At 42.5% G+C, this 25,688-nt stretch overlaps 3 protein-coding genes across 4 annotated transcripts; 1 reads left to right on the top strand and 2 right to left on the bottom strand.

The window, feature by feature from the left end:
• Window positions 1-136: 136 nt before the first annotated feature.
• Window positions 137-7,346, bottom strand: LOC133135603 (ankyrin repeat and SOCS box protein 15-like). The gene is made up of 10 exons (XM_061252743.1): window positions 7,120-7,346; window positions 6,613-6,718; window positions 6,350-6,402; window positions 5,943-6,074; window positions 5,594-5,752; window positions 5,029-5,274; window positions 4,458-4,629; window positions 2,901-3,459; window positions 1,157-1,304; window positions 137-1,069 (listed from the first exon to the last, which is right to left on the bottom strand). The coding sequence occupies exons 2-10, from the start codon at window positions 6,714-6,716 to the stop codon at window positions 894-896; spliced, it is 1,749 nt and encodes a 582-aa protein (XP_061108727.1). The 5' UTR covers window positions 6,717-6,718; window positions 7,120-7,346; the 3' UTR covers window positions 137-893.
• Window positions 7,347-7,491: 145 nt separating this feature from the next.
• On the bottom strand, window positions 7,492-12,292 carry asb15a (ankyrin repeat and SOCS box containing 15a). 2 transcript variants are annotated; one of them, XM_061252742.1, is made up of 9 exons: window positions 12,229-12,292; window positions 11,647-11,699; window positions 11,257-11,388; window positions 10,541-10,699; window positions 10,047-10,292; window positions 9,785-9,956; window positions 8,881-9,442; window positions 8,376-8,529; window positions 7,492-8,271 (listed from the first exon to the last, which is right to left on the bottom strand). In XM_061252742.1, exons 2-9 carry the CDS (start codon window positions 11,690-11,692, stop codon window positions 8,069-8,071), a joined length of 1,674 nt encoding a protein of 557 aa, XP_061108726.1. In that variant the 5' UTR covers window positions 11,693-11,699; window positions 12,229-12,292; the 3' UTR covers window positions 7,492-8,068. The 2 variants fall into 2 exon arrangements, with proteins under 2 accessions (XP_061108726.1, XP_061108725.1); XM_061252741.1 differs by having other exon boundaries at window positions 11,853-12,289.
• A 5,518-nt stretch (window positions 12,293-17,810) lies between these two features.
• Window positions 17,811-24,615, top strand: iqub (IQ motif and ubiquitin domain containing). Its single transcript, XM_061250678.1, has 12 exons — window positions 17,811-18,210; window positions 18,505-18,636; window positions 18,844-19,011; window positions 19,523-19,698; window positions 20,797-20,952; window positions 21,288-21,498; window positions 21,590-21,765; window positions 21,868-22,038; window positions 22,410-22,586; window positions 23,100-23,348; window positions 23,478-23,663; window positions 24,221-24,615. The coding sequence occupies exons 1-12, from the start codon at window positions 17,811-17,813 to the stop codon at window positions 24,386-24,388; spliced, it is 2,370 nt and encodes a 789-aa protein (XP_061106662.1). The 3' UTR covers window positions 24,389-24,615.
• The last annotated feature ends 1,073 nt before the right edge of the window (window positions 24,616-25,688 follow it).

Below are 25,688 nucleotides of genomic sequence, written 5' to 3'. Positions count from 1 at the left end.
AGGATTCAAGAACTGTGGATATCACTGGCAGAAGACCTGAAAGAGCATCTTAGTTGTGTGTGATTTGTTGACATGTGGGCTGGAAGATCTGCAGAGGGAATGGAAAACGGGAAGCTCTCCATCTCTTGTATTACTTTATTTCAGACAACGCACACAAGTCTAAATACAAAAAAAATATGTACATGTATTCACCCATAAATATACAATATGTCACTCTACATTACCATATATTTGTCCAGAAAAAGAGTTTACAGGATCAGGATCAGGATCAGGAAATGCAGGGAGAAGAAGGGAAGAATGGAATGTGGTGTCAAGCTTGTCTAGAGCAAGTGGGTGTTAAGACAAAGCATGCAGTCATAATCACAGCTATTATGTAACAGGTAACAACAGCAGTGTAACTGCTGCATTGTCCACTCTGTTACGCTTCAGATTACAGCTGAAAAAACTGAACATTCTTTCAAACAGAAATGGAAGCTGGCCAGGAGTTCTACATTGGGAAAATGATGCGTGGAAATGAAGCTATTTTAAGTTGGAAAGTAATGGAGGTTAAAAGCAGCCAAGCAGAGCTTTAATTTCAAAATGTTTCCTGTCGATAGTGCTGCCCACATTTCAACACTTGCCTGTAACGTTACTTCATATCATGCATTCATTTTCAGTGTGGATTTACAGGACAGGAATGCACATCTGCGTAGGCCCAAATAAAAATACAACTGTTAGCGAGCACAGCCAAATATTTTAAATCAATAGATATTTAAACAATATAAGGTAGCTGTTTACACGACAGATCTGCAATGCGATACATTCCAACCCCAAAATTTGTCACCAATACAAGATTTGAACAGTGCACAGTCTAGGTTTTCTAACAAACCCTGACCAATGTACCAGACATGTATTCACATATCCTGACCCATGCCTCTGCCATACAGGTCATACTCGTTATACAGCAGGTAGCTCTTCACTCTGGGGGCAAAGGGGGCAGACTCCATGGTGACAGGGTCACACAGTCTCTTTGGTGTCATCTGTCTCCGGATCACCAGTCTGCACAGGTGCTTCAGTGGCCGTGGGTTCCCTGTTGCGGGGAGACCTTGGTTATTATGAGTTACAGTAAGTCTCGGTGTAGCACAGCTCAGCACAGTATTAGTGTTGAGTAACTCACCCAGTATCTCACAGATCTCAGGCCACTCTCTCTGCTTCTCCAGTATGAGTTTGAGTTTGGAGCAGATGGGCACATGACTGACATAGTCCAGAAGGATCCGCACCGCACTTCCTGACAAGTGCTTCATGTAGCTGATGAAGTCACAGAACTGGACGGGAATTATCACATACACATACACAGGAAAGGGAAACAATTCATTGAACTCAACAAAAGATAATTTAAAAAATATATAACAGTAAAGTGAAATGTCGGGTCAAGGTTACCAAAATAAAGAAAAAGAAATGTACACATTTTCTTAAATCATTGTTCTCAGTAGACAGTTTTGTTCATATATTGATTGGTTTTCTCAGAAAATAACGCCAGTAAATGGAAAGCTCACTCAGCCTTGAAGATGTTTACATCAGCAGAAGTCAACATTTTCCCGCAGGGTCAATAGCGTGGAAAAGCATACACGCATTTACAAAGAGGACAGCATCAGCAGACTGCCTCAGCTTGAAAGGCACCTATTGTATTTTTACACTGGCAACACAACAATCATGTGCTGTGATCCATTTTTATTAAAACAATACCTAAAATACTAAGAGCTAAAATAGCTTTGTGTGTCATATGTCTGATTGGATAGAGAGGGGCTGGTATTCATGGCTTATATCTGAGCAGAGGAGCTTTTATCAGCACTGGCAACAACTGGGGAACTATTATCAGGGTTGGAACTATTCTGAAACACATCATCTGTGCAGCCTTTCTCTACAAAATAATGCTTGACCTGCGGCCTGCTTTTGTATTACACTGTTAGTCTGCCAGGAGACGCTCATCAAAGTGTATTCATTTATCTGTTCAAAATAAGCTAGTAGGAAGTATTTACAAAATAACCAACTACATGTGTGGAGCTGGGTGTAGATACATTTTGCTCATACCCTGGTATAAAGTCCAGCTATGACCAGCTTGAAATGGCCAGCTATCATCTGTTTCAAAATTTAGCTTAAGCTGTTTTTTCTTTACTTTACCCATGTGCAGCAAATACCCATGACATATTTGTTCTATAGGTAAAAAGGTGCTCATAAATCTTTTTATATTCCTCTCCTATATGCTAAATACCCTTCGTTTTATTACAGGAAGCGCAGTGCAGGACTATCGGCACAAGGGCAGAGGGGAACACCACGTCCAGCCTGTGTTTCTCCAAGCAGCCTGTGCGTGATGACAGCAGCGGAATGCTGTTGTTCTGATAACAGTGGCGACTAGCAACAGTAACCGCAGGCGCTCGGAGAGCAGGCGATGTAAACGCAGACGGTCCTGTATAATAATGACTCAAATTGATTAAAGGATGAGGCCTCTGCTCTCCAGACACCAAATGTTCTGATTCTTTCCAAATAGCATGCACCCTGGTTCACCCCTGTATAGAAGAGCAACAAATAAATACCACTCCCACATGAGGCCACCCGGCTACCTAAGTGTGTTCAGTGGAGGCTGTAATCGCAAATGAAGCGTAGAATCGTCATCATCAGGCTTTGTTTGAAAGGACTGCAGATTTTCATAATTGCACATTAGAGACTGTTGAGAGTTGAGAGACCGCATAGAGTTCATCATCAGCACAGATACAGTATCCTGGTTCAGCGTAGGAGTTCATATTACTACTTAAGTTGCAGAATAGAGTTCCTGTTCATGAACGTTTCTGTTCAGCAATCACAGGGACATCGCTGAAAAGTATAAAGTGCAGTTTATACTGACAGAGCTCTGCTATACTCACAGGTATTTTTTCCTTTTCTTCAGTTGTCTGGTAAAGCTGATTACTGTGCCCAGGCCAGTGTTCATTGAAGCCGTTGTCATGGTGACAGCAGAAGCACCTCTCTGCATCGTAGCCGTTGTTGAGGAGCAGTCTCATCATCATCTCGTCCCTCAGACAGTACTGCAGAGCAGTGGGGAACACAGTGTCACTGACCACCGTGAAGTAGCAGTTCACATCCGCCTGCCTGGCCAGCAGCTGCTTCACGATCTCATAATGCCCAGCCCTGACGGCCACTAGGAGGCAGTGCAGGGGATCCAGGTCAGGTTTCGCACCAGCCTTCAGCAGTATCTCTGTACAGGTGACGTCTCCGTTAGAGACAACGAAGAACAGAGGGCTCTTCCTCATGTCTCCGTAATCCTCCGATATGTAATTGGCCAGGATGACGTTGACGCTGAACCCGCGTTCGATGAGCAGCTGCAGGCACTGTGCATGGCCACCCTCAGCAGCGGAGTGGACCGGGCTCTGGCCACTGTCTGTGATGGCCAGCTTAGAGGTCACATCCATCAGATGCTCAAGGACCCTGTGAATGTAACAGAGAAAGGAACTCGACTTCCTGATTTTCATTCCTTTTCTCTTTAATATCCAGTCTTATTTATTTATTTATTATTTAGTTTTCTGCATTAATGTGTCGGTAGAAAAGAGTAAATTTCATATTTTCAAACATTTTCCCAGAAGTTAAATATAGTTCAATATAACAGAGAATTTTTTTGTATTTTGTTAAATAAAGTAAGCAATAGACCACTTTTCAAATAAAGACTTGATAGAGGCTATGTCTGATTACCTGGAGAGCCAGAAGCAAGCGAGACAACCAAAGTCTGCAAAGCACTGTGGCAATACCCTAATGCTTCAATATGCTTGGAGCAACCTACCAGCCAATTCTTGTGAATTTGTTTACCTAAGAGAACTAATGCAGTTTTAAGGTGAAGGGTGGTCACAGCAAATAGTGATTTGATTTAGTTTGTAAACTGCAATATAGAGCATTTTTTTATATTTCATTTATTTATTTTTTTAATTTTCTTTCTTTTTTTATTTGCTTTACAGATTATTGATTTTAAACCAATTTAGTTCTGCTGTTGTAACCAGAGGGGCCAAAAGATTTTGACTTTACAGTTTTTATTCTTTTAAGTTATTAACAGGTGTATTCACTCTCAGAAATATTACCTTGATCCTTTACCCAGAACTGTTATGCACTCCGCATTGACTTGTTTTCATTGAAATTGCTTACTTTTTAATAAAAAAAAAACCTGTTCATTTGCTCTTTGTCATTATAAAATACAATACAATTTGAAGTAGCTACAGTAATTCTGAAATATCAGATGGAAATAAGTACAAATCTGATGCAGTGGGGTGATCTTTCTTTAAATTAGCACAGTTGATAATCACATAATCACACACAAAACAAAGCATGATGAGAATGATTGGCAGTTTAATGTTGAAAATGCAATTTCGAGCCCAAAACCTTCACCTGAATCAACAACAATACACAAGAAAAAGAGTAAATGACTGCCAAAAACTCACAGGTAATGTCCCAGATAAGCTGCTCTGTGGATAGGGAGGTTTCCACACACACTTGGCACATTGGGACTGGCTCCATAGTGTAGGAGCATATCGATACAATCAGGATTCCCCGAGCCAGCGGCATCGTACAGCACGCTTTCACCATTGTAGGCCTGTGCGTTCACATCGCCCCCTAGTGGGAGAACATTCACCACCATTAATACAGTTGTGTATTCCTTCTAATGGACATTTCATTTTTCAGGCAGGGAAAGAAGTACAATTGACTGTTATTTACTGTCTCTGTAATGGGACAAATACAATTGAATTGGAGGAAATGTACATTTAAAATATCAGGAAATGCATTTTTTTAAACATTTTAATTCATATAGTATTCCAACCAATTTGTGTTTTCAAAGACACCATGGTAAAATACACTAATATCAAAATAAAATAAAGCGATAAATGCAGCAATGTTGAACAATTCTAGAAATAATAAATTGTAAGATATATTTTTTAAAATAAACAAACAAATATATCTTAAAGTCAAAGTAATTCAGACGCAACTCTACCCTCTTCAGCGTCAGTGGTTTACCTTCTTTGATAATAATCTCCATCACATCTGCGTGGCCATTTTCTGCCGCGATCCCCAGAGGAGTCACCCCGTGGCCGCTCGTCTGCGTTATCAGACCGCCATTCCTGAGCAACAGCATGAAGATGTCACAGCAGCCCACCTTGGCCGCCTCGTGCATCGCCGTCCACTTCTTCAGACAGATCTGCTCCACCAGCGCTCCGTTCAAGATGAGAATACCCACCATTTCATATGACCCATGTGCCACAGCTGCAGAAACGATGCAACATAGTTCAACAATGCAAAATAGTTTTTAAATGTCTTCGGTGACACCTATTCTTCATCTACTTTAAAGATTTCGATATGGTGCAAAAAAGGTCTATAAGTTATAATTATAATTAGCTATAATTAGGCTACAAATTGCATATACCCTACATGTAGGCCTATTTCGCTGTAGCTATAACATTATCGCCTCGCAGACTTTTAATTAATTTTGATAACGTAAATCTCCCTTTCTGTCGTGGTGCTTTTGGCCGTACATCCTAGTCTAGTTTGTATGGTGAGGTGAATCTAAGTGCATCAACATTACCCAGAAGCAATGGAGACTCGTTCGTGTCGTTAGTGTTGTTTGGAGACGCTCCGTTCGCCAGAAGCAGCCTCACGTTTTCTACCAGGCCCGCCTGAGCTGCCAAAGTCATTGCAGTCTCTCCTTCGATCGTCTTTTCCTCCAGGGTAAGTTCGTACGACGCTATCGGACAAAACAGCGGTGTTCATATTCGCTGGATTTACAAAATCATTTCAGGGAGTAATAAAAAATGACATCTGCAAACTCAGATTTAATGTAGGCTGCAGGTCAAAGTCATGAAGCGCGATGGTGTCGTAACTGCCGACTGTATCACTTTCTGTTTACTAACGCCGTGCACAAAACACTGACTCACCATCTAACACGATTTTTAGCACCTGCGCAACTGGTTGAGCTGCTGCCAGGTGAAGAGGTAGCCATCCTCGATTGTCTACCTCTCTGAAGGCCGTGGTGAACTCCGACAGCTCCAGAAGGGTGAATGTGTCACCTGTAGAACGGACAATGGCCGTAAATATATACGGATAAATAATCTCCAGGCTACATTCTTTGACAGTGATGGCCATGCTTCTGATGGATTATGCAGGTTTTTATACAATCACATATTATGCGATTTGTTTTACTTATTTGTGCATTTAGCTTATTGCAACCAGAATCATATGTTCATTAAAATATTAAGGTGAGAATCCCATGACCACGAAACAAAACTTTGAGCATTAATTTGAATGTTTATATGCCAGTTCACAGGCAAGTAATGCTTGGTACCTTGTTTTATTGCAGTTACAATCCTCAGATTTTCATCACTGGCTATTTCCAAACTGTTTAAACAATAAGCAAACACAAGCTTATCACTCTTATGTTGAAAAATAGGATTTACTGAAAGCAAATTAAAAAAATTTACAAACCAAGTACATACATTTGAAATTAAAAAGGCAATACAGTGCACCATATTGTCAACTGCGCTTTATTTTATGCACATTAAGTCATTTATCTGCACTACTCATAGCTGTGCTCTTTTTATCACATACCTTTCTATAGATGTGAACTGAAATTGTTTACAGGAATCCTGAAGGCTCAATTCTATAGCATAGTCAATAAGCTGGTCCTCCTCCACTTCATCAATTGCATCCATTGCTTTAAAAACAAACCACAATATATACAGTAGCACAGTACAGTAAATGAGCGTAGTCAGTTTTATTCAGTATTACATAAAGAGGGAATGGGAACTATCACTGGCTGTTAGCAGACACAGTTGCCTAGGCAATAAACTGTAACTTCCAGTTATGCAGAATATATACATCTCAGGACACATCTATACCAGTTTGCTAGATTGAATATTCACAGAAGCAGTCTGTTTTAGAAGATCTTCTTAAGGTCCCTAATGCTCTCTACTGCAGTCCCCACTGACTACAGTTCCCTGAAACTAAACTCAGCCTGTTCAATAACAGCATATAAAAGTTATCTATTAAAGTCACTATTATAGTCATACTGGCTTTATTTAGCATTTTCACACATACATACACTTTACTGCTCACCTGAGGAGTGTGTCTGCTCTCAGTAAAGTTGTAGGTCTCGTTGTACTGAGCACAAGTGTGTGTTTTGATGTTGTGTGTTGAAATGGAATGGGCCTTGTGGTTATATTTAGGTCTGACCTGCTTTTGCTGCCAGACGGACCATGAATGCCATAGCACTGGATTTTTCCTGTGTATGTGTAAAGTGAAACTATCATTTCAAAACAGTCATAACAAGTAATATGTTAATGGTTGGTGCAGCTTTACTGACGCGTGACCATAGTGTGAATAAAGGCAGTAGCAACCTGCATGTTTCAGAGACGCACCATGCTAGTTCACACCTTCCTCAACTGACAGTGGCTGTTACAGAAATGAAAGAGGTTTTTAGGCATTCCCAAGAAGAGATTTTTTTTATATAATGTTATATTAAAAATGCAAACAGATTTTGGACAAATATCTTCATTTAAGACATTGAAAGCATTTGCAAAGCACTCCTTTAAAATTAAATGTACGGCCTTTAACAGTACTATACAGTATACATACAACAGAAATAATTCAATTTACAAGTCAGGCAAAAATAAGTTAAAACATCTGAAACGGGTGCTGCTACTAGTCTACAAAAAATAAATATACCATATTTATGTGCCACTTTGGTTCATGCGGAAAAGTGCAAATGATGTCCATTTTAAACTATAACTTTGTTTTTTGTTTAGGTTTTGTTTGAATCCCATGAAGACATTTTGAAAGTGCTTATACAGATAATTACATTGAATTCAGTTTGTCGGCAATATTAATTCTAAACTGTAAAATAGTTCTATATCAGATCTATTCAAATATACAGTCATTTCATTTGGTGCCAGTTTTTTGAGTTGCTGAATTTGAGTGTTGGGTCTTCTGATCTTCTTTAGCAACAAAGATTCCCTCCAGAGGAGAAACAACTGCATCACAAATAAATCTGAGTCTGATGAGCCATCTACAGTATATCATCCTGGCTGATGTGCATTGGACACTTTTCTATACTGCTTCCATAAAGGTCAAACTCCTTGCACTGCAGGTAGCTCTTCACTCTGGGGGCGAAGGGGGCAGACTCCATGGTGACAGGGTCACACAGTCTCTTTGGTGTCATCTGTCTCCGGATCACCAGTCTGCACAGGTGCTTCAGTGGCCGTGGGTTCCCTGTTGCGGGGTTAATGAGACCATGGTGAGACCTTGGTTATTATGAGTGACAGTAAGTCTCAGTGTAGCACAGCTCAGCACAGTATTAGTGTTGAGTAACTCACCCAGTATCTCACAGATCTCAGGCCACTCTCTCTGCTTCTCCAGTATGAGTTTGAGTTTGGAGCAGATGGGCACATGACTGACATAGTCCAGAAGGATCCGCACCGCACTTCCTGACAAGTGCTTCATGTAGGACAAGCTGATGAAGTCACAGAACTGGACAAGTCACACAATACAGAGAAATTATTAATTTATTAATTAATCTCAACAAAAGAAAGCTTTAAAACACACAACCGATTTATATTTCAGTTCAAGAACAAAAATATGCTTTCATTGCAATTTACAGTCCTTGATGCTGAGCACTTCATTTTCTCAGAAAGTCATTGCTGGTAAACAGAAAACTCAATTAACCTTGAAAACATAAACAATCAATAGAATGCACATTTTATGTAGATCAAATACCATTGCAGCACATATCCAGAATTGATCAAATATAAAAACATCACATCTCTGCATTGTTACATCACCAGAAATAACGATTGAATGAAATTACACAGCATAACTCACAGGTATTTTCTCTTGGTTGGGTCCATCACACAGCTGGTTATTGAGCTCATTCCAGGAGCACATGGTACGGAACCTGTTGTCATGGTGACAGCAGAAGCACCTCTCTGCATCGTAGCCGTTGTTGAGGAGCAGTCGCATCATCATCTCGTCCCTCAGACAGTACTGCAGAGCAGTGGGGAACACAGTGTCACTGACCACCGTGAAGTAGCAGTTCACATCCGCCTGCCTGGCCAGCAGCTGCTTCACGATCTCATAGCGCCCAGCCCTGACGGCCACTAGGAGGCAGTGCAGGGGATCCAGGTCAGGTTTCGCACCAGCCTTCAGCAGTATCTCTGTACAGGTGGTGTCTCCGTTAGAGACCGCAAAATAGAGAGGGCTTTTCCTCATGTCTCCATAGTTCTCTGAGATGTGTTGATTGAGGAGAGCGTTGGCGTCAAAGCCATTATCTAAGAGCAGCTCCAGGCAGTGGGGGTGGCCTCCCTCTGCTGCAGAGTGAACTGGACTTTGGCCACAGAGTCGGATGGCCCTTTTGGTGGTAATCGGAATCAGCATTCTCAGTGCTCTGGTGATAGGAAAGGAATTCAAGTGGCCACCATTAATGACTCCTGATAACAGAGGAAGATATTTTGACTATGGACTTTAATAGCAGAGATGTGAGCAAGACTTCATGACCCACAAAGTAGGTGGACCTCTCATGCATTTTCAGCAATTGACTGTTTTTAACAAGTTAAAGAATTTTATTTCCATGGAGAACAAATTATTTTGATGGGTTCATTCAGGTCATCGATTAACAGCACATGGTATCACCACTCCTCAATGAGGTAAAGGAAGCTTTATGATAGAGAGCGAATGTTATTTCACATTGAAAATTTTATTAAATTCTAAGGCAGAAGACAGAACTCACAAGAGGTGGCCCTCTTGTGCCGCCCGGTGGATAGGGAGGAGGGAGAACAGACTGGCCACGTTGGGATTGGCTCCATGTTCCAGAAGAAGGTCAATGCAGTCTGGATTCCCAGAGCCAGCAGCGTCGAAAAGCACACTATCGCCGTTTGGTGCCTGTGCGTTCACGTCACCACCTAATGGTGAGACAGCGGCACTTGTAAATTCCAGGTTTGTTTCTTTGCAGTTAAGGTCAGCTATTTTTGAACAGCACGTGTCTTACGTACCGTAGTTAATGAGGAGCTCCAGAACGTCGGGATGGGCGTACTCGGCCGCAATTCCCAACGGAGTCACGCCGTGTGGATCCCGCTCCGTCACACTGCCGCCATTCCTGAGCAACAGCATCATGACGTCGCTGCAGCCCACCTTGGCCGCCTCGTGCATGGCCGTCCACTGCTTCAGACCGTACTGCTCCAGCACAGCTCCGTGCATGAGGAGGCTGGCTGCCATGTCATACAAGCCCATTCTCACCGCTACGAGAAGGTTTATAAAGTCAAGCTTAACTTTATTCAAGGGGAATTCTCACTGCCATGGGAAGATTTATGAAGTTAAGCTTAGCTCTTTTAAAAAGGAGCGGAACAAAATCTTACATTCTTATGCAAAGGCTTTGTGGGAGAAGCCATTCACTCAAAAATCTAAGCTCTGGTACTACCCCTCAACAAAGGAATATATTTTATTTTGCATCTTGCAGCTGTGATTTGTCACAGTAGGCCAGCTTTACCTATTAGGAGTGGAGCCTCGTTTTTGCTGTTAGTGGTGTGTGGAGATGCCCAGTGGCTCAGTAGCAGCCTAACGTTTTCAACCATCCGTGCCTTAATGGCGAGGATCAGCGCTGTCTCTCCTTCCGGAGTCTTCTCCTCCAGGGTCAGCTTGTATGATGCTATCAATCAAAAAGCCCAGGATCCCATATGTTAAGACCCAGTCTCCCTTAAACCCCCCATTGCATTCACTACCATTCAGTGTGAGTTAATAAATGTAAGATTAACTTCTTCTTTTTTTACTATTTCTATCATGATTATTGCAAATAAAAATGAATACAATATGAAAGGGAAATTGTCTCTGGAAATAATAAGAAACTACATTGCTTTTACACTAATAAACAAAATATAACTTTAGCTAAGTAGTCATATGTATGTATCAAAAATTTTATGATATCCCCTGTCTGTTCAATATTTATTATGAGGCTGAATACATCAATTACCATTTAATAGTAGCTAGCTTGGTAGCCACATAGCCATCTGGTAAGCAAACAATCTGTTGTTAAGTACTTAACACTATTACACCCTTATTTACCTCACATTGGCATTAGCAGCTAGCATCCTAGTTTCCCCAAAACTAATATTACGTATGCAATAATAATCATAATAATAAGGATTTGTTATGACAGATGGCATAGAGCTGTAATTGCAGTTGTGATGCCCTATGCTACAGACTCACCATGTAACACAGTCTCCAGCACCTGAAACATGGGATGGACTGCAGCCCTGTGTAGAGGTAGCCATCCTCTACTGTCCACCTCACTGAAGGCTGAGGCAAACTCTGATAACTCCTGGAGGGCAGGTATGTCACCTGGAGGTGGTTGATGCACCAGTATGGGTTATAATTCACATGTACATATTGCACATTTTAACATTTTAGATCTATCTATCTTATTCCTTCCATGATCATGAGGCTGGAGGTTCCTCATTTTTGAGCACTTGGGAAACTCACAGGGCATTTTGGCTACTGTAAATAACTGCTCGACCATACATTTTTTCCCTAAAGAGACAAATCAACATTAAGTGTTCTTCTAAGTTCTTCATAATGATAACAACAACTGCACATTACCGTTCTCAATAGCAGCTAGGATCTTTATATTTTCATCACTGGCCATCTCCGAGCTTTTTCACATGAAAGAGACAAGGACAGTGTTCATTCAGCATATACTGTAGCTCAATTTAATTATAACAACAACAGTAAATCTCACTAAATTAACTGAATTAAATGAAACTGAAACTGCAGAAGATTTTAGACAAAAACAGACTTTCTCCTACCTTCCAATTGCTGTTAAAACATTTTGTTTGCAAGACTCTTGAATACTCAGCTGAATTACATAATCAATGAGCTGATCTTCATCCATGTCGGAATAGGAATCCATTGTTTGTTGGAAAATGGCGAAGAAATTCTTTTTTTACAAACTTTAACGTCCGACTCAAGTTCATGTGGATTGGTTAAATGGTTTGACTTGCAGATCTGGTGCTCAGTATATCTCACAGACAGGAAACTCTAGCCTCCCTGAGGTGAAATTATGAGAAACTCTAAACCGTGGTTATAATGTCAAAGGCAACAACGATTGGTTTGTTTACTAGTCAACCATATTTCTCCGTATTTTACTAAATAAGTACAATAAACAGCAGCTGAAATCCTCACCTGTGATGTCTGTCTGGAATCAGCAAAATCACAGGTGTCACTCTGCATGGCCAGTTATGTGTGTTCTACCGTGTTTAAACTGAACAGGCCCTGGACGTTATATTTAGGCTTGACCTGTTTTCAGTGCAGTCAGTCTCTAGGAATGTAGGTCCCGCCTTTCCCTGGAAGTGCTGTGCTGTCCCATGTGCTCCAAAACTTATGTGCGGCGATAACATACTTAGCAACTGCTTGACGAATCAAAAACATAGCAGTGTTTATACGCAATCTGATTTCATGTTCTGTCACACAATGTAAATGTTATGGCTTCTGCAGACATCCATTATCTCTAAAAGTGCTGAAAACGTAAAGTATGTTACGAGGAATGTGGGAGACTGGCATGTAAAATAACTTCTGCAAAGTACTGTGTGGAATAGAATGAGATAAAATAAACCTTTAATATCCTGCAGGGGGATTTTTGGGCTAGATGCAGCCTTAGATATCAGGACATCAGGGAAAAAAATGCTTGTAAAAATATGAACATGATTAGAAAATACAAAACAAAGACATACACATAACATTTCATCTTTCAATAGGTGTTGACATAAATGGATGTAAAAAAATATATAAAAAGTAGGAATATAAAAAATAATTGTTTGAGAAAATAGTATACATCAGAGAGGTAAAATATATTCCAATTAAGAAGGAAAGAAAGACCCTGTTTTGTTTCACAATGTTCATGGCTCTGTAGATGAATGGGACTTCTGAGGACTGCTGTTGTGTAGGTTATAATGCCTGCCAGGGGTATTTCAAAACAGTATTTCAGCAAAAGCAATGCAGAAAATCTATAGATGTTATTGAGCTCAGAAAAAATATATATGCATCAGGCAATTTGTATGCTGTTCACAGTTTTAGTTAATTCCCTGAATTTGACTCACAAAGTCCCATGGAAGCCCATGAATATCATTTTATTTAAACTTCAATACATTTTAATCTGAGCTACCAGGCTACCATAATTAGAATATTTGACTATTAAATCAAAACATCAATGAAACCTCAAGTTCAGGCCTACAAGCTCAAGTTTAGCAATTGAGAGGCCCAAATGCACAGGTAGTTGCTTGTTATGGCTGGCTAGTTACAGCTGGCTAGTCCCATATTTCCAGGGGCACTGCATATGCATCCTGTTGTCATGGTGACAGCAGAAGCACCTCTCTGCATCGTAGAAGCAGCAACTTGTTGAGCAGCAGTCGCATCATCGTCGTCCCTCAGCCAGTACTGCAGAGCAGCGGGGAACACAGTGTCACTGACCACTGTGAATCAACTGTTCACATTCGCCTGCTTGGCCACTAGGGGGTAGTGCAGTGGATCCACTGCACCTGCATTCAGATGGATCTCTGTGCAGGTGACAGCTCCGTTACAGTCAACAAGCTACAGAGACCTCCTCTTCATTTATTTCTCCAGGACAGCATTCACATCAAAGCCGCAACCTCCATCTGCTGCAAAGTGAACTGGACTTCGGCCACTGACACAGATGGCTTTTTTTGGAAGTAACTGCTGTATGGATATTTAGTACATTATACATGAAAGAAATAAAATTGACAGCTAATTAATACATTCTGGAAAGGGACTCTTTGTAGCTTAGTTGCTAACACCCAAAGGGAAATTAAACACATATTTCTGATGAGCAAAGGCAAAGAAAAACTCAGTTCTCTAATATGAAAAGTCCTCAATAGCTTTGCAGAACTGCCATTACAAGGCATTCTAATACAGTATGTTTACAGAAACAGCAGGGTCATGGAAATGTCAGTCACACTGCATGGCCTATACAGGACACAAAGGGGAGTTGATGAGTGTGCTTGTTGATAACGTCCCCCATATGCAGCTACCTTGTGGACAGGGAAGTGTCCACTCACATTAGTCAGATTGGGATTGGCTCCACATTGCCGGAGTGGACTAAGTTGGTAAATTGATGTATTATTCAAAGGTTCAAATTGTATCTATGTGATCGTGCTAGGACTCAAAACTGTACTTTCCTCGAGGGTCCTCACCGCACTTGTCCCTGGGCACTTCATTGCATGTCGCTCTGGATAAGAGCATCTGCTAAATGCCTGTAATGTAATGTAATGTAACACAATCAGGATTCCCTGAACCAGCTACTGTCAAACACTCTCCCCACAGACTGTGTGTTCACATCACCCCCTAGTGGGCATAAAGAATCACAGCTGCAGTCTGTCTAGACTGTGGTCATTTGTTTATGGATGATACAGTAATGTTATGAAGTTTTTATTCACGAGAATTCATTTGCCATGAAAAATGAGAATCTCCAACACCTCTGCATAGCCATATTTTGCCACCATTGGAGTCACACCATTTTGATCTTTCACCCAGAGACACGCTGTGTTCCTTAGCAACGGCATCATGATGTCACTGCAGCCGTCTTGACTGCCTCGTATATTCCTGTCCACTTCTTCAAACAGGTTTGCTCTACAAAAGCCCCACTCAGGATGTACAACCCAATTCCCAGCTAACACAAAATGTTCTCACAATGTTGCTGCCATGTATTGGAAATGTAATGATACTGACAAAAGATTCCAGTCTCATTGTATGTAAATTTTGTGTTAGCTGGGTTCACACTGTTCTCACTCACAGCACAGAAAGTCTTAACTGAAAAACAATACAGCTTGTTTTTATTTGAAAAATCGCTGTCGTAAATGTAGCTCACAGCCCTACATTATGTGCTTGCAACTTGCAAGACTACTTGAAGGCAGTGGGCGATGACGCCAGTTAGCAGAGGTATGTTGAGTATGCACACAAACAGCTGCTCCTCACCCTCCACAGCCAACTATTTCTCTTCGGACACCCCTGATGTGTAGAGCAGAATCATTACCATGCAGCAAGGGAGACTCATTCTTGTCATTACTGCTGTGGGGAGACACACCCTTCCCTGGCCGGAGCTTCACTTTCTCCACAAGACCCTCCTGAGCTGCTGGAGTCAGCTCCGTCTCCCCTTAAAGTGCCTTCTCCTCCGGGGCCAGCTCAGGCCATGCTGCAGGTTCACTACACTGGTCACAGAATCATGGCTTTTGTAAGGCAAAGTAAAAATGCCAACGACTCCCTAAATGCCCATTACACTGGCAGTGCATTATGGGTAACGCTAGGAAAACTGACGGCACTTTCTTACTATAAAACTATACTTTGCACCACCCCTAGACTGTATATAACACTTGCCCCAGCATGTGGTGTAGTATCGAATGCTGCAAACTCACTACTTATCCCAGTATCCAGCACTTCCACCATGGGATGGCCATGCAGATGGACTTCAAGTATTACAGCTATTATCCTATATATTACAATGATATTTTTCCCCAAAATAAAGACAGTTTATCCATTTGCCTAAGGCTTTATAAATGAATCCTGAAAAAACTGCTGAATGCTAGGTGGTAATACACAGTCAATACATATTAGTGTCCTCTGTGATACTGAAGGGATCAGCTTCAGTGATATTCATAGCTTAGGGAAATATAATGGGACATGAGGCATTCAAACCATTCTCCAGTAAGTGCCACATTATCTTGTTAATATTGTTTGCTACTATTGTTATTCAGTCTTGTAATACCAGACATGAAGTCATGAGGGGGTGTTTTTTAAGCCTGGCTTGCTTTCATAACAGCCATAACTGAGAATTAAATTCATTCATTATTCCAGTGTGTATGAAGTTAATTATGGCACTAAAGTTAATTTGTACCTCTGAAAGGTTCACAACTCAATTACCTGTCAGAATAACTCATTATGAGTAAGCTTATTTGCCAATGATAACATATTACTGAACAGCTTTGTAATTACAGGTGACAATCTCTGTCCAATGACAGCTCTATAGCCAATTTGATTTACTCAAAATCAATTTGCTGAGAAACCAAATTTTTGATTTCTAAAAGCATTTTAAAGGTTCTGCTCTGTGAGTGTCCTTTGACTAATTTAGTGAAGTTAGCTGCCAATACAGTTGAGCTGTGATACAGAGATTTAACCTTCATAAGTGACAGTATCAAGAACTGAAAATGTTGATTTTTCCCTCAAGCTAGGACATAGTTTTTCATGGAATTCTACCTTTTTTTTTTTTTTACACACCCTCCTGAAACATGAATGCTTTGACTGTCACAATGTGACAAGGAAATCACATGTGTTGGTTGCCATAACAAAAACATATATTCTTATTCAACCGAAGTTGTTTATTCATGCATTGTCAGAGGCTGCACTAACTCCAATTTATCTGGGCAGCAAGTTAATTTCTTTCCTCGCGTGTTTCCCAAATTCCTGTGAGGGATTTGCGCAGGTGAAAAGACTTCATTTCAATAGCAGTTGTGTTGATGCAAAGCACTCAGCAATGTGCACTGCATACTTTCTCCATGGTGACGTTTTAGAAAGAAATGGGATTCCAAAGAAAATACAGTGGGTAAAGCTGAAGCCAATGCTATCCATGTGTGCATTCCATAACATTAGCCTTGAATGTGTCATTAACAACAGGGGTTGTGTTAGTGGCAGAATTCAACTGTGGCTGCCATGCACAAGGAATGTTGCAGACAGTAATGGAGTAATGCAATAAAGTAGTTCTACTGCCGCTCTTATCAATTTAGCCATGAAAATTCAAATTGCTTTTAGAATTTTGATATTGGGCAGGCCATGTCTACACCTGGGCTGTGCACAATTTAATTCTAAATGCTTCTTTAATACCAATTCCATTCTTGAATTTGAACTGTGGCAGAGAACAGGATGGAGAATTGCAATTCGATTTTGCATTAAATAGAGTGCCTTATGTGTCTGAAAAACATTCAGCTGGACATGAAAGGGACTTTTTATATAAAAATATAAAAATATTTATAAATATAAATACATTTTAAATATTTAAAAAAACACTGATTGAGATCTAGAACATAATAGACTACAGCAGTATTAATCGTATTAATTTAGTAGGCACTAAATTAACCTAATTAATTAACCCCCGTATCGCCCCTTTTCTTGACACAAGATTAGAAATGATATACCCAAAATAAAATGGTTACTACACTTGAACCCTTTTGACTACAGGCATAATCCTGGTCTCTTCTGAAAGATGACCCTTTGGGGTTTGTTTCAAGAATAAGAATTACTCCAGATATAACAAAAACAAAGTTATAGAGATTTAAACACAGCGTCCAGACCAATCAGATAACGGTACGAATAGTTCACACAGAAAAGATATCCAATCCATTGTATTTTATTCTCCGCGAGACTACCGCTCACGTGACTGTTACCATGACAGCAGGCAAACACTAAAGAGAACTGTGACTTGAAACAACGAGAGCTAACTTAGGGTCAATGGTACAAACAGGAGCTAACATAATAAATAATTAGCACATCAGCATAAAGGCGCTTAATGTTTCTATTGTCTGAATGGCATACACATTGAGTAATGTATGCTGTGCATTGTAGGTTTTCGCATAATCAAAAATCAAGCGACAACTGGACACAGTCCGCTTTTTTAGCTAGATAGTGTAGAAATTGTGCTAACGCAGGCAAACGTAAAGTCATCGAAATATTTACCTGTCCTCACTTTCAACGAAACAGCAATAATGTCCGAAAAGGGCAGTGAAACTTCGGACATCGTAAATGAAAAAGACATAGCTGGACAGCAGATGTCAACTTTAGAAGCAGGAGACCACGTAGAGGACCTGGAAGAAACTTATCGAACACAACCTGAAGCAACTGAACCGGAGACTAATTTAGAAGCTCTACAGAGCGAAAACACAGAAGAAACCCATCCTGCTGTAGTCCAAGAATTGTACTCGGAAACTTTGTTTCCAATAAGCGACAAAGAGAATGGGACAGTAGTCCTAGATCACTCAGAAGAAAATACTGCGGCTCTGGGGGAAGTAGATGATTCGGACCATGATGATGTCAGTTTACAAGACAAGACTGTGGTGCATAAGAAAACGACATTTGCTGCTGATGTTGGGAACTCAACGGCCACAGGTAAGACATCTGTAGCCTACCTTAGTTACCTTAGCTACCTTAGTTGTAATACATATTTTATTATGTATATCAGAACACAAACAAAGCATACGTGTTTGTATCAGTGTTCATTCTATAACAAACAATACAATAAACAATAAACAAAGTTGGTTTCAGAGAAGTGTGGATACATGATGTTAAAATAATGTGGATTATCATGGTCCCGTAGGCCAATGTTAATTTAGAAATTCATACAATTAACTCCGTATATGCTATAGCTAAAATGTAGAGTGTTTGTGTTTTGTATTGGTTAAGTGAAGATGCTCCTACCCGAAGGCCACGTGATGACTTTGGCCTTTGCCATCGGCCTTACCATTCAGGATTTAAAGAATCACTTCGCAAATGAGCTGAAAATATCACCGGACATCATACAGGTGTCACTTGATGGTAAGAAATCACATAATTATGCAGAGAGGATGGTGATTTATTTTACTTTACAGAATTAAGTAAAGCGTTGAAGTTGTAAGTGTTGAGATTTTCTAATAACCTACGATGTCCGATCTGCTACATGTATCATGAAGTGAATCTGCTTCAGGTTTGGTCAGATGCTTCAGGGATGGCATGCTTCGTTATCGTTTGCCTTTTACTCGGCAGGCAGCGTTGTTACGGACAGGGATACACTCGTTGATTTGGGTGTCCAGCCGCACGGCACCATCCAACTCGAGATGTCCTCCATAGACCCCGAAAACCATCCCATCCGGCCGGTTAAACTCCAGACAGAGTATAACATGCCGGACGTCATCACCGTCAGGGTCCAGGCAGGTACTGTATGTTCGACGCTTTGTTTTCGTCGTTTGTTGAGCAAATTAAAATTTCTTATGAGCTCACGAGCGCATAGCGTTCTGCACAAGACGTCACAGAACTAGGAGCATCGGAGGGAACCTGTAATAAGGAGTTAGTTTGAAAGACTCATTGTTATACTGTTGGCTGAACGGTTAAGCAGAGTGAAAATAAGTGGCACACTATCGTAACCATTACATGAGAAGAAAAGGAGATATCTGTTTGCTCTGAAGGTAAACAACAACAACCTTTTATTTTATTAAAAATGCTTTATTACAGGCTTTATTTTTTTTAAATTATTTAGAGGAAGCTGCCTTGAAGTGTGTAATATACAGTTTTGTGGTAATGTCCCTTGCACACTTGACTGATTAACTAATGAGCTGTCTGGCCCACTTCCTGACAGTGAGCTGGTAGTAGCAACGTTTATCCACTAGGAAATGGAAAAGGCCTCTTCAGTTCTGGTTATTAGCTGTATTCACTTCCCCCCGCTCAGGAACGGACACGTACCAGGACGTGGTGGTGGAAATTGAGAGGGCCACACAAAGGAAGGCCTTTTTGGGAGGATACCGACACAAGGTCACGGGCACAGAGTTCCACCACTGCGCTGTGCAGACCCTGGCCAAGAGACGTTTTGGCAGGGGTGTGGAGACATTCTGCCGTGACACCCAGGTTATTTTCGACTTAAACTTTTAACCTATGCTTTACTTTTCACATTTTCTCTCCCAGAGTAACACAAACGGCACCATGTGAAGTTACACAATGCATATTGGAGAAGAAATGTGAACAAGTGTCTAAGTGCCATTAACAAAGAAGCTGAAGAACAGTGCTAAAATGAGCACACAGTCTCCACATAATGCACTGCAAGCAATTAAGAGTAGCATGACCTTTACCTTTTGTTTCACACACAAAGCCTAATGAAGACCATCTGGATGAAAGCAATGGCCACATTGTCATGTTACCGTGGTAAATATCTAATACTTAAGTGCAACATTGCACTTAATCACTTTCACAGCGCTGGGAAGACGTGTTCATTTCAGACCGAGCAGCTGCGTCTGTGATGTGGCGGTGTGCACTACTGCCTGACACCTTCAGCGTCGATAATGATAATGATAATGATAATGATGGAGGTTTTTCACCTTACATTGATCTCAGAGTAGTTTAGAGGGAGGTGACTGGATCTCACCTCTGCTAATGTGCAGCGCCCAGCTGTTCCTTTGCCCTGCTCATTAGAGGAATGACGCAATAATGACCCTTAAGATGTCATTGGATTTAATTTCCTTGTGTGCATTTTAGTGCACTTTTTTTGAAGTACGTTTTTTAATGACAAAATGAAATTCTTACTTGTACTGCTCAGTCTCCCCTGGATGATTGTTACTGTTCAGTGTCACCCGGTACAATGGTTTATATTCCAGGTCCTGCTGATTTGATTTATTTTCCATGGTGATGACTGGGCTTGTTTTGGGGTACATTGTTGGCATGACAATATAAACTATTGCCAAGGTGTGATCATAATCTTAAGCACAAATCATACAAATGGTACAAATGACAATTATTGTTATACATAAGAATGTATATAATTTTTGCTCGCTGAATAATTAGTGCTACTGATTGGGCAGACTGTCTTCACACCTGACTCCCAGGTAAATGGAGGGTGGAAAACCAGCAGTGCCTGGCCTTGAAGGACCATGAATTGATGATCCCTGCACTACACATCCCTCAACCCCTCTGTACACTGAGCAGTGTGTGTCTGTCTCTCTGACATCTCAGACAGTGCAGGTGAAGAGCCAGGCCCAGCAGTGCTCCAGCACCATAGCCACTCAGATTAACAAGATTGGCTGCTACGTGTCCAACATGGAGGACAAGCTGGTGACCCCTGGGCCCTACGTCACAGCCCAGCAGTGCATCTTCCAGAAGATGAAGGCAGTATGTTCTCCTTCGTGAGCAATCAGAGACCACTCTATAACTCTGTCTCTCTCTCTCTGTGCAGTACCCTTTGGAAATGGCTTGATTTTCTAACTGCATATGAAACAGGTAGTATGCTCAAATAATTCTAGATGTACACATTCTGCGTAGAAGTGGAGTATGTTTTTTCTCTTTTCTTTGGGGGGGGGGGGGGGGGCAATGTGCATGAGTGGGCTTTCTGTATACACATGCAGGTGTGCGTATGTGTGTGTGTGTGTGTGTGTGTCCGACACAGTTACAGCAGCGTGGGTGCTTGGGTGTCGCAAGACAACTGTGCTTGTGCGTGCGTTTCCCAGATCTTAATTCTCCAAAAGTACGCAAGACGCTGGCTCGCCAAGTGCCAGGTGGATCAGCTGAGGCAGGAGAGGGAGGAGCGTCTGGAGTGGCTGGAGAGCCAGAATGCCAGGAAGCTGCTGGAGAAAGAGAAGCAGGTGGAGGAGGAGTACCGTCGGAGGATGAACCCCCAGACCAAGGAGGACTTCGCTCTGCTCTACAGCGCCCTCGAGAGTGCGTTTCACATGCATGTGCGCTTGTGCCAGACCGCGCGTGAGCGTACACGCTCACGTGAGAACTGACCTCTCCGCGTGTCTGTCTCCAGGGTGGCGGAAGGAAGAGGTGGAGCGCATCGACGCCATGCAGGAAGGAGCCAAGCGGAAGGGAGCCCTGTGCACCCTGCTGAACGAGGAGACCCAGCACATCGCCTCGATCGGACAGCACCGCCTAGTGGCAGCCAAGAAGAACGAGGAGAAGGCCGTCCAAGCTCTCCTGGACAAGGTTGGGCATGTACCACATTACTACACCCTGCCCCCTGTGGCCAGCGCCCCCTACGTACAGGTAGCGGTGTCCTGTTTCACCGCGTGTTTTCCGTGTTTCCAGTGCGCGGCGCCCAAGGCGTGGAAGTCATTGGACGGGAAGGTGACAGAGATGGACACACAGAGCACCATCAGAGCGAGGGAGCTACAGGAGCTGTACTCCAGCCTCAACACGCCGTACAGCCATCCCGATGACCGGCTGGGGGTGCTGCAGGCGCTCAGGGACACCGTCAAGGTCAGGAGACCACGAGCCCCGTGTGTGGGCCAGGTGCCCGAGGGTCAGCTGCTTTCCTTCCCTCAGTGACGCCTGGAAGGTCTGCCATGCAGGTTCAGCTCAGCCAATGACAGATAATGTGTATATACCTGTTTGTAGCCAGTTCTTATGTCATGTATTTAATCAAACTTTATCTGTAGCGATGTTACTAAGCTAGCTAGTTCACTGGTTCTCAAAAACAGCTGCTTTCCAGGAGTCATTGAGGGAGGGAAAGTACCAGGGCAGGTCAGGTTCCTTGTGATACCATACCTTCCAGCATAGCCTCAATGCAGTAGTCATACAGTGCACATCCAGACACGTTGATGTGTTTTTTTCTTTTTTGGGGGGGACAGGAGCATGACTGCAAGCTGACACGGGAGATCTTGGACCTTATTTCCCGGGAGGATGACCTCATGGCCCGAGAAGTCAAGAGTGTCAATCTAGAGGGTCTGAGGAAGAGGATCTCCACACTCTTCCTCCAATACATCAAAACGCCAGCCTTCAACCCTGAAGTGGCCAGGCTTCTGAAGGTAAGGGCATTCAGTCTCCATTCAGTTCTCAGGCATGTGGATTGGCCTGGCAGAACAGAGCACACAGTAGAATTTACACTAAGGCAAGCTTTCACACTCAAAGCTGCATGTGTGACAGCACTTGATACTTGTGATATAGCTGAGAAGAAACCTTTGCTATCTCTACTCTTCAGTTCTTTTCACTTGAGGTTTCAGTCCTTATGTTATTCCATTTCTCTGTGAAATATGAAGCATCGATGGCAGACACTTGGTGAGCACACAGCTGATTCTCCACATAATGCATTGCAAGCTAAAGAGTAAAGGCCAGTTTCTAGTCCGGCGACTGAGTGTCGCCCAACTGAAAGAACATTCCTGAATGTTCTAGTGTCTATTGTGGTCGTTTTCCATAGCAAAATGTATAAATGCACTGCAGTCGCCCAGAGTATGAACCAAATGACACTTTGTCGCTGGACTAGAAACTGGCCTTTAAAACTAACATAACCGACACCAATGCTCCTTTGGCTGCCCGAGCAGGTGCCCCCGAAGGCAGGGCAGAAGAGGAGTAAGATCTACCGCTGCAAGGCCTGCAACAACTACCTGCCCTGCACAGGCTTCTCCATGTCCATCAGCGGCAGTCAGACAGCCCGCTGCCACCGCTGCTTGGAGCTGGACAACGAGGCACGGCGCAGGGACGACGTGTCCCTCTACAGGGACATCCTCCAGAACCTGCGCAGCACTGAGGCAGAGAGGCTGCCCCAGGCCAAGATCACCTACCTGCTGCAGGTCTGTGTGTGTGTGTGTGTGCAGGGCCGTGGTCTGTGTGTGTGTGTGTGTATGTGTGCAGGCATATTGGCAGTGAAATTGGAAAGGCGTTAGAGAGCATGGCTCACAGGGCCAGTGTGTGTGGTGCAGGAGCAGGACCTGCGGTACCTGGTGGATGTGATCTGGGGGGCCCAGTCAGCCCTCAGTGCCTGTGATGACATGCGGGACCTGGTGATGGTGCGCTGGGAGCGCGCCCAGGAGTGGAGCCCCTGGAACTGCATCCTGCTCAACAAGGACGAGGCATCCGCCCACCTGAAGATGGAGAGCATCCGCCTGGTACTCCCACTCCGCCCGCTAACGCTAACGTTTCTCACACCGTGAACATTTATCAGATTATCAGACTGTGTTCCGTCCCTAAACGGTGTGCGCATTACCATACTGTGCAATTATCTCAAATCCTTTCCTAGGTTATCACACTTATGATGACTGAAATGTAGAATGTGTGTACTTGCACCAGAAGGTGGCAGTCTCAGTCCTGAAAAAAACATGCTTTCCTTCAGTTTTACAAAAAAGAGGTTAGCGTGTTGTTTCAAGAAACACATAATGGCTAAATCTGCTTTCAAGCTGAGTCCAGTCTGTTTACAGGGGCCAGTAGCAAGCTTGAGTCTAGTGATGGATTTTCTGTACCTGAAACACTCAAGCTGTAGTTTTAGTATGTGAAAAGTCATGAAAATAGTGTGTGAAGAATGGCATTTAAAATTGATATGAAAGGCGCTGAGAAATTATATTGAGCTAGAAACGCTAGAAAACATTTAATCACAGCTCACACACACCAGGACCAGATGGAAATAATTCCCGATCAGCTGACCCCTCCGCCCCCCCCTCCTCCACAGGCATACGGAACGTCGTTCATCCGGAGCATACGACACAAACACATCCTGGCCCGGAATTACTTCTCCGAGATCCCAGCCATGGCAGAACGCTTTGACAACACGGCCTACCTGCCTGCTGCCCAATCCAGTGCCCCGGTGGCCCTGCCAGTTTCCACAGCAACTGAGTGACACCACCTCCAGAACCCCTGACTCCTCCCTCTCCAGGAGTCCAGTGACATCACACAGCATACCCATTGGCTTATTGGCTGGTTTTGGTGACAGTTGTGTCCATATTGTACCAAGTTGTTACAGCATATACAAGCTCAACGAAAGAAAGCAGTTATCAAACCCTCTGTCTATGGTTGATTTTTTTAAAGAACCTTTTTATCTTGCCCCCATAACCCCTCTACCCCCCCCTGCTGGAATGATGACTGGTCCCTTCCAACAGGAGACCATGCTTGATACTTCTTCATGTCTGTACGAAGGCTGTTCACCTCTGAAATCCTTTTCAGTCATCCGTCAGCACAGTGCTTTCCCTATGCGTGCTGCTTTTCATTCCACAGTTCCATAATAATGTATATATGTACATTTAATTAGGTGCTTTTCATGTTTAGAGGGATTATTGTAGCAACAATAAGTCAGAAATAGCAATGCGTACTATGAATGGAATTGTTCATATTGCGTTTATTGTGCTGTATTGCAAACAATTACATAATAGGGAACATATTTTTACGCCTCACAGCAAGGAGGTCCTGGGTTCGAATCCCCGTCGGCCGGGGCCTCTCTGTGCGGAGTTTGCATGTTCTCCCCGTGTCTGCGTGGGTTTCCTCCGGGTACTCCGGTTTCCTCCCACAGTCCAAAGACATGCAGATTAGGCTGATTGGAGAGTCTAAATTGCCCATAGGTGTGAGTGTGTGAGTGAATGGTGCGTGTGCCCTGCGATGGACTGGCGACCTGTCCAGGGTGTATTCCTGCCTTTCGCCCAATGTATGCTGGGATAGGCTCCAGCCCCCCTGCGACCCTGATCAGGATAAGCGGGTTCAGATAATGGATGGATGGATGGATGGAACATATTTTTGGATGAAATTCATGACTGGGGTTAATCAATGGAGTCTTTGGGTTGCTGAACATTTTTAATTTCTTTCATAATTTTTCCTTAGACTAAACACAAGACATGTTTGGTTTATTTTTTGCTTTGTCTTTCAATTCTTCATTATCCTCCAGATGGTTAGTTATAGTGACCAGCTGTCCACACTTGAAGCAGTTACAGTTGAAATTGTTCAGTTAAAAATAATTTATCTCTATTTTTGTGTAATTGTTTGCAATGTAAAATAATATGAACAATGGAATTTTATTCTTCATGACATGCATACCTATTTATTACATCAGTACGGTAAGTAATCCCTCTATGCATGAAAGAACCTAATCAAGGAAAATATACAGCGTCTTAAAACTCTGGAATTGAATTGTGGTCGGAACGTAAACCAGC

Source organism: Conger conger, chromosome 8 (assembly GCF_963514075.1).
Source record: "Conger conger chromosome 8, fConCon1.1, whole genome shotgun sequence".
NCBI lineage: Eukaryota > Metazoa > Chordata > Actinopteri > Anguilliformes > Congridae > Conger > Conger conger.
The sequence above is the reverse complement of the archived record's forward strand: the minus strand, read 5'-3'. Positions and strand labels throughout refer to the sequence as shown.

What these genes read in the sequence shown, in the direction of transcription:
- LOC133135603 (XM_061252743.1), bottom strand. Translation starts at nt 6,716, where the DNA reads ATGGATGCAATTGATGAAGTGGAGGAGGACCAGCTTATTGACTATGCT. An exon ending in GCTAAAAATCGTGTTAGATG is followed by an intron (nt 5,753 to 5,942) that starts GTGAGTCAGTGT and finishes TTTGTCCGATAG; the next exon opens with CGTCGTACGAACTTACCCTG. An exon ending in CGAGTCTCCATTGCTTCTGG is followed by an intron (nt 5,275 to 5,593) that starts GTAATGTTGATG and finishes TCGTTTCTGCAG; the next exon opens with CTGTGGCACATGGGTCATAT.
- iqub (XM_061250678.1), top strand. Translation starts at nt 17,811, where the DNA reads ATGTCCGAAAAGGGCAGTGAAACTTCGGACATCGTAAATGAAAAAGAC. An exon ending in CACCGTCAGGGTCCAGGCAG is followed by an intron (nt 19,012 to 19,522) that starts GTACTGTATGTT and finishes CCCCCCGCTCAG; the next exon opens with GAACGGACACGTACCAGGAC. An exon ending in TCCAAGCTCTCCTGGACAAG is followed by an intron (nt 21,766 to 21,867) that starts GTTGGGCATGTA and finishes CCGTGTTTCCAG; the next exon opens with TGCGCGGCGCCCAAGGCGTG.
- asb15a (XM_061252741.1), bottom strand. Translation starts at nt 11,956, where the DNA reads ATGGATTCCTATTCCGACATGGATGAAGATCAGCTCATTGATTATGTA. An exon ending in GTTTTAACAGCAATTGGAAG is followed by an intron (nt 11,700 to 11,852) that starts GTAGGAGAAAGT and finishes CATGTGAAAAAG; the next exon opens with CTCGGAGATGGCCAGTGATG. An exon ending in CCAACCAAGAGAAAATACCT is followed by an intron (nt 8,530 to 8,880) that starts GTGAGTTATGCT and finishes TGACTTGTCCAG; the next exon opens with TTCTGTGACTTCATCAGCTT.